Source organism: Cajanus cajan, chromosome 9 (assembly GCF_000230855.2).
Source record: "Cajanus cajan strain Asha chromosome 9, NIPB_CcT2T_4, whole genome shotgun sequence".
Lineage (NCBI taxonomy): Eukaryota > Viridiplantae > Streptophyta > Magnoliopsida > Fabales > Fabaceae > Cajanus > Cajanus cajan.
In genome coordinates, this window is record NC_138525.1 from 666,409 (window position 1) to 674,705 (window position 8,297).

General features: G+C 23.0%; 1 protein-coding gene across 1 annotated transcript; it reads left to right on the forward strand.

The window, feature by feature from the left end:
* On the forward strand, positions 1-841 carry LOC109814333 (uncharacterized). Its single transcript, XM_020378739.3, has one exon. It carries the CDS (start codon positions 54-56, stop codon positions 648-650), a length of 597 nt encoding a protein of 198 aa, XP_020234328.1. The 5' UTR covers positions 1-53; the 3' UTR covers positions 651-841.
* The last annotated feature ends 7,456 nt before the right edge of the window (positions 842-8,297 follow it).

Here is an 8,297-nt window from a genome sequence, read left to right on the forward strand (position 1 = left end):
ACCCTATTTTAGATACACGCACTCCCCTGTTACATCGCACTTGTGATCAAGGCATGGATTATTCAAAGCACAAAAACTCTAATCTTCATCACAGTCACTTACTATCCCAGAGTTCCAAGAAATCAATCAAGTTTCTGCTATGTTTTTCCCTCTTTTGTGTTCTCTTTTCTTTACTTCCCTTACTTGTTCAATCTTTGAACCCATTCCTCGTACAATTCTTTAGCTACATCGTTGAAAAGAGTTACATGTTCCTTCTCTGCAATGGCCTTCTGGTTTTAATAGCACTCAACTCTGGTCTAACTAATGCCCCTTCTCAGCAAGCCATACAACATGCTTTAGCTGTTCCCGTAGAACGTGTGGCACCACCAATCGCTGAATCCCCACAAGAAGAAGAAAATGTTTTGGTGGTAGTAGAGCAAGAAAAGGTGGTCTCAAATGCTCAAGAAGATGAACAAGAGGAGGGAAATGCCATTGTGATCATTGATGAGCATGAGCATGAGCATGGTGTGGATGATGCTGAAGAGTTGAATAAGAAATGTGAAGATTTTATTAAAAGAATGAAAGCAACGTTCTCTTCTAATAATTTGGAACCAAGAGGTGTCGCCGGTTTCTATTTTGAAAATCAGACATCGTGGGTGGCTGTTAATTAAGTCTCTCCGTTTTTAATTGACTTAAAATAACATGGTAGGGTGTCTTAGTTTTCCAAGTTTTTTGGTCGCCCAGATTTCTACTTGTAATAATTAAACTAAATCATGGCCTACATGATTCTGTCCGAGTATGTTGCATGTTCTCATCTCTGTTCTACGCATAATGGAAAGATCAACTTCACCATTCTATTAAATGCAGATCTTATTTACTAGTTAATTAACATCAATATATATCTTCCCATTATAAACTTTCTATGTTACCCCATCAACTTCCATCCAATATTCAATCTTGTTTTCTTTTAACCCAAAAATAAGTCTTTATGTCAACTTTATTGTAAAGAGGACTGCTAACTTTCGCCATTTGAGTTTAAGTTTCGATAGCCAAAAAATTGACTTGTTGAAACGTTATTTGTTTCGATGAGTTTGATTTAGAAAATTAGATTTAAGGCCCGCAAATATTAGGAAATTTACGATAAATTGGATAAAAATAATTTATTAATCTAATTAGAATTATTAAAAATTTAAGCTATTCTAGAAAAAATTATTTAATCTATTCATTAACAAATTTTTCATATATCCATTCATAAAATGATATTTTAAAAATTAAATAAATTTTATTTTTAAAATAATTTATTTATTTATTTTTTATAAGTTATTACATTATTGTATAGTATTTTAAAAAAATTAAGATTTTTTATATTAAAATAGTCTTTTAAAATCTCAATTAAATAAACATATCATATTGTAATTCAATGGAATTTTAAGAAAATAATAGATGAATCATTTATTCACTAACCATCCATAAAATTAAATGAATGGATTGGATTCAATCCGTTATTTGTTTTTATTGTAATGATGAATCATATATATTTACTTGTTAATGGATGACATGAATGATGAATAAATGAATTCATTTGTCATGTATAGGATGAGTTTAGTATGTTAAATACTTTTACATTCTTAGAAATATTAAAGCAGGTAACTTAATTTTCTATGTTTGATAACTACTTAGAAAAAAATAAAAGATTTTTATGAATATAGTTTAAACTATTTTTATTCCATTTTATCACAAAAATTTCTCATGAGAGGTAAGAATTCCTCTCTGCCTCTCACTCCTCCCCCTCTCCCCCCCCTCCCCTCCCCTCCCCTCCCCCTCCTCTCCCCTCCCCCTCCTCTCTCCTACCATATTTTTATTTTCTCTCTTTTTCTTATATCTCATTATTTTTTGACTTTATTAATTTTAATAATACTATTAAAATTTATTTTATTTTTACATTTTAAAATTTTAATAATGTTTGTTAACATTTTTTATTTAATTTTTATTTTTTAGTTTGAATAAAATAAAATAATATATTTTTATTCTTCTTAATTATAATGTAACATTTTTTTTAACTTTTTTTGTTGAGTTTTACATTTAGATAATTTTAATAAGTTTTCAACTTTTTAAAATAATTTAATATCATATTTGTAATAAAATTTGAGTAAAAAAAATATCTAATAAATTTATTTTAATAAAAGATATTTTTTTATCATTTTATTTAAATATTTATCTAAAATTTATTAAAAATCATGTATTTAATTAATAGATATTATTGCCAAATTAAAATAGATTCACTAAATGAGATCTAAAACATATAAAAATTTATAATTTTCATTAAATTTTAACTAATAATAAAAAAAATGATAGGAAAAATTGTTAGAATTTTACTAACATTTCTCATGATAAAATAAGATAAAATTACATACAATATCATTAGTGTTGAGTGTTATTATTTGATCAAAATTAGAATTTGACTTTCGTAGTCAGTATAATAAATAATTCTATTGAATGTGAATGTGTATGGTCCAAATAAATTTTTTTTTTATAAATATTACAGCATCTATGAGACAGAAAAAAAGAGAGTATAGATTGTGAATAAAATAAAAGGAATAAGGTAGGAATTGACTTTGATGCAGAGTGAGGAAGGGGTTAAGTAGCATCCTTTGTCAGGCATTCACATTGCATGGTTTGAAAACCTCAGCCTCAAGTGGCCCCACTCACAGACTCACTTGACAAGGTCTCGTTTCTTTGCAAATAACATTACCGAGCAATTGCTTATTTGATTTTGACCCGAGTCAAAGTCTTCCCGAGAAAGCCAACGAAATCAAATGCCAGACAGATACAGAGGGATAGTTTTCGACGACAATAAAGTAAATTTTTAAAATGTGGGCCTATGATGTTTGTCCTTGTTTGATAATTACCCATATCGTTCCATCTAAGCAGAGTTACGAGCACGTGTATCTCTCAACCTCAACTTACAATATTTTCAATTTCGTACATTTATTTTTCTCTATGTACAATTCATACTTTTCTAAGACACGGTGATAATTCACCAATATCGCCTTATCTTTATAATATAATTAATAAATTTATCTATAAATATATATATATATTAATCTTATTTATATAATTAATATAAGTCATGTCTAAAATAACATATAATTGTATCTTCCTTAATTAATGGTCATAAGAAGATTTCAATGAAATAAATATTTATTGAGTCATGTTAAATTATAGGTGGATAATTATTGTTTTACACCATTATAATTAAAAGTGATAAGATGTTGAGATATTGATAATATATTTAGATGAAGAATTTAAATGAAATAACTTATTTTTTTTTTTTTAAATTGAAATACTTTGAGATAAAATACTTTGAATGAAAATTTTATAAAAAATTTAAAATACAAATATTTTTAAAATTATTTAAAATAGTAGAATTTTAAATTCCTTAAAAAATTAAGAATGTAAAATTCTTCTATTTTTTTCCTATCTCTATCTTTTCTCTTTCAAAATTGACATAAAAAATGTCAATAGTTTTATTTTTTTTAATTATTTAATATTTTAAAATTACTTTTTAAAATTGTTAAATATTATTTAAATGACAAATTTTAAAATTATTAAATATTTAAAAATAGACTGATATTTAGTTTTATAAAATTATACTTTAAAATTTTAATATATATATGTATATATATATATATATATATATATATATATATATATATATATATATATAGTTGTTCTAAAATCAAATTTATCCATAAAAAAATTAAATTGCTCTATCAAAATCAAGAATTTTAAAATTGAAAAAATTGAGTTAACTTGTCCAAGTGAGAGATTTAAAGAATGATAGAAATTAAATTTAAAGTAATTCAAATTTTAATAATTTCAAATTCCTTGAATTTCTAAAATTTTCCATTCAAAAACACCATGTGAGTATTGTTTCTAAAGAATTTAGGATGTTGATGTGCAACCATATACATAAAAGACCTAGACTTATAAATTCTTTATTAGTAAGAAACATTATAAAGAGAATATTGAAAATTGAAGATAAACTTTTGTGCATTTATTTTAATTTTAATAACGATTTTATTTTTGAAAAAATAATTCAGTGAAATATGAGACTTTTGAATATCATATGTTTGAGTCAATACACACATATATATATAAAGAGAAATTCACTTGAACAAACCAACCGTTTAATCAAAAGTTCTTAATGAATATATTAAGTTTACAAATTTTTACAAAATTTAAAAATTATTTAAGATTTCATTACATTGATTCGAATTAATGTTTAATATGTTTTTGTGAATAATAGTTTATTTGAATTATTGTAATGAAGTATCAAATAATTTTCATGTAAAAATTTGTAAACTTAATTTATTCATAAAAAATTATTAATTCAATGAAGTAATACTTGTAAAAATTATACTAATATGATTTGAATCATCCTTATATTTATTTATAAAAGAGATGTACATATGCTTATTGAGTGTTGACTCATCTCAAGTCAGAAAGTCAGAGTCAATTTGCTAATTTTATTTTCATAAAAAATATACTCATACATATTAAATACAAAAATATTTTTAGGTATTTTTTCAATGAAAAAATTATTTTATCTAACTCAAATTTAATTTATCATATTTAATTATAAATTAAATTTTAATATTTTAAAATACATTATCGACAATTAAAAATTTCATAAATTTAAAATAAAATTTAAATGCTTAAAATTATTGGTCATTAGAGATGAATAAATTATATTAGACTAAAATTTAAATATATATAAATTGAACATCTTCTATAATGTTAAATAGATACTTTTTTAGACTTGACATGATTTTTTAAAAGTTTAATATGATCTATTAACTTATTTAAAAATAAATTTTACCATAATAACATTAAATAGGTCAATAAATTTAATTTTTAATAAATAAATAAATAAAATTTTAAATATACATGGAAATCTTTTTTACTCTGCAAGATAAAAAAAAACATTTGTATAAAAATAATTCATGCATATTCATATAAATTAACGTACACTTATGCACTAATTACGATAAAAAAAATAGTCATATAATAAAAAATATACTTTTTTATATTTTTTATAACAAATCTTTTTAATTTATATAAATTTTAAATATAATTTATGTATATAAATATTATATTTATTTTTATATATAATTTATTATAAATAAAAATATAAAAATGAAAAATAACAATAAAAGTTAAATTATGAAAAGCGATATTTCAACTACTTAAATAAAAAATAAGTCTAGTATTATTTGTGAAAAAAATAAATTGATGAAACTCAATTTAACTCTTAACACATCTACATGTCAAGTGAGTTAAAGAAGAGTTCCTTTTTATGGAGTACGCACTGATTGTCTTGATTGTTCCACAAGCTGGAATTCATGTTGAAAGTTTTGAAAAGAAGATATTGTCTTGATTTTTGTTTTTGAGAATGTCAATAGATTCTCTTGATTCTTGAATAATCTATTGTCCACGAAACTACAGTGTCGTTAGTCTTGTCTTGGATAACATGTCCTGCCTTCAAGGGAAGTCTCGTTTGGATCAATGTGTGATGCACAAACCGACAAAGCAATGTCTCCAATTGTTGCATGTTTACGTATTTTTTTTAATGTATATATTTTCAGCATTAAACAAAATTTAAAAATAATTTAATCATACTTTTAATCCTTCAAATTTAAAATATTTTTTTTAAAATTTTAAAATTTGTGTTTTTAATCTCTAAATTATAAAAAATATTATTTTCATTTTTAAAATTTAAAATTTATCTTTTTAATCTCTCAAATTTAAATATATATTTTTAGTTTAAAAATATAAAAATTATTATTTAAGTCTTTTTCCAAATGTTACTAATTAATCTGTCGTACAATTTTTTTAACTAATGTTAATATTAGTAAATTTATCATATTAAAACAATTAATATTATAAAATTATCTTAATTTATTATTGTTAATTATGTTGTTAATTATACTACAAAAAGTTTCTTAACCTGTCATTGTCAATTATGGTGTTATTAGTACTATTATTGGCAAAAATATCACATTAAATCAACTAATATTGGAAAATTGTTTTAATTTGCCATCGTTAATTATATTATTATTAAGATTACAAAAAGTATCTTAATTTGTCATTGTTAATTATGGTATTATTAGTGTTATTATCGGTGAATGCCTCATATTACTATAAAATTGTCTTAATTCGTCATTGTTAATTATTTTAAATTATAGGAATTAAAATGATTTTTTTTATTTGAGCTACTAAAACTTTGAGGGAATAATATATATATATATATATATATATATATATATATATATATATATGAGGAGGGTTCAAACGACACCGGTATAACTTTTATTAAGTGTTACACCGCTCAATAACTTTATATTAAATGTGAATTTTGAAAATTCAACCGTTAGATTGAAAGTTCATATCTCTTAAATCATATATATCAAATTTTATATTAATCTAAGATGATTTTATACTTCATTCTCATAAAATAAAATAGACGTAATATATACATTTAAAAATATACTAAAATATATATGATCTAAGAAATATGAACTTTCAATCTAACGGTTGAATTTTCAAAATTCATATTTAATATAAAGTTATTGAACAGTGTAACACTTAGTAAAAGTTACACTGGTGTCGTTTGAACCCTCCTCATATATATATATATATTAAGGACTAAAAACACACGTTTCAAGTTTAAGAGACCAGAATAATATATATATGGATTATGGACCAAAATAAATTTTTTTTTTGAAATTACAAATATTAAAAACAAAAATTTTAAGTTTGGGAGAGCAAAAAATTAATTATCCTAAATTTGACGGATTAAAAATATAATTAAGTCTAATAAAAATTATTTTTGTGTATTGAATATTAAACAAATTATTCAATATTAGAAAGATATAAAACACTTCATGCAATCTATTAATGAAACATTAGGAATGGTTTAGTGGTAGGAGGGTTGAGGTAATATGAACATAATTATAATTGGTAACTTTGAACCCTGCAATCGTCATTGTATTTTCAATTTTGATGATAAAAAAATCTATTAATGTATTTTTTAAATAGCTTTATTAACTTGACTTGATTATAAATTATTAAAGAATAAAATATTATAGCTTAAAAATATCTCAAATTTAAGGTAAATTTATTTTTTAATTCTACAATTTTTAAAAATTTTGTTTTAGACCCTCAAATAATAATAATATATGTAATAATGAGAGATTGAGACAATTATTTAATACTACATGAGTTTAATATGATATTTTAACTAAAAGAGACATTAATGGGTAGATTTTATGTGACAATATTTGATAAATTTTCTAACAAAATTTAAATATGACAATTAAACAATTTTTAAAAATCACAAGAATAAAAGATTAAAATTTAATAAAATAAAAATATATTTAAGTGAAATATTATTTATTAAGCCGGGCAAACTTTATGAACGCTAAACAATCAGTAAAAGGCTCATGATATATACACCTCCTTCTTTTAAAAAAAATTATAAAATATTATAATTTTTTTAAAAAAATTTAATTTTACACTTTCAACTTTCAATTTACTATTTTCTTCTTCTTATTCACACATTTTTTTTTTCTCTTTCAATTTTCACATGCTACTAAAATAGGTGAGGTGAAGGAAAAATAAAGGGGTGCATGTAAAAATTTAAAAAAAAGAGGAAAGATATGTAATATAAAAAAGTACTAAATTAATGTTGTGAATGTAAAATTAAAAAATTTAAAACAAAAAATTAAAAATATTATAAAATTTTAATTATTTTTTTTAAAAAGAGGTGTAGAAAAGGAGGTGTATATATCATGAACTTCAGTAAAATTGACCTCGATAGGAACAATTTTTTTTGGGTCCGTTAGCTCTTATCTGGGACAAGCCCAGTAACATACACTAAATATACTTCACTCGCCACAAGAGAGCCTCATACTTTCATCGAGTCAAAGTCGTACTTACTTTTTGCTTACACTTCTATTTCCATTCTTAATTCTTAATTTGTTACGGAGACCAACTTGATTGCTTGAGTGCGTTTGCGGATCCCTAAGAGTGTCTCCGAAGGGCGTTCCTTAATGGGTTATTAAAATTAAGAATTCACTCCTTGTTTGTTGCACCATTGAAGCATTTTTACACGTGCAAACTACCTGTAGCCACAGTTGCCTTTTACTAAGTAATTTCCAATCCCAATTCTTTTAAAACTTTAGTATTAAATAGAAATCTTATTAGAATTCTTAAATTTAACACAAAATACTTGATTTTAGGTACGAACATGAACA

What these genes read in the sequence shown, in the direction of transcription:
- LOC109814333 (XM_020378739.3), top strand. Translation starts at nt 54, where the DNA reads ATGGATTATTCAAAGCACAAAAACTCTAATCTTCATCACAGTCACTTA.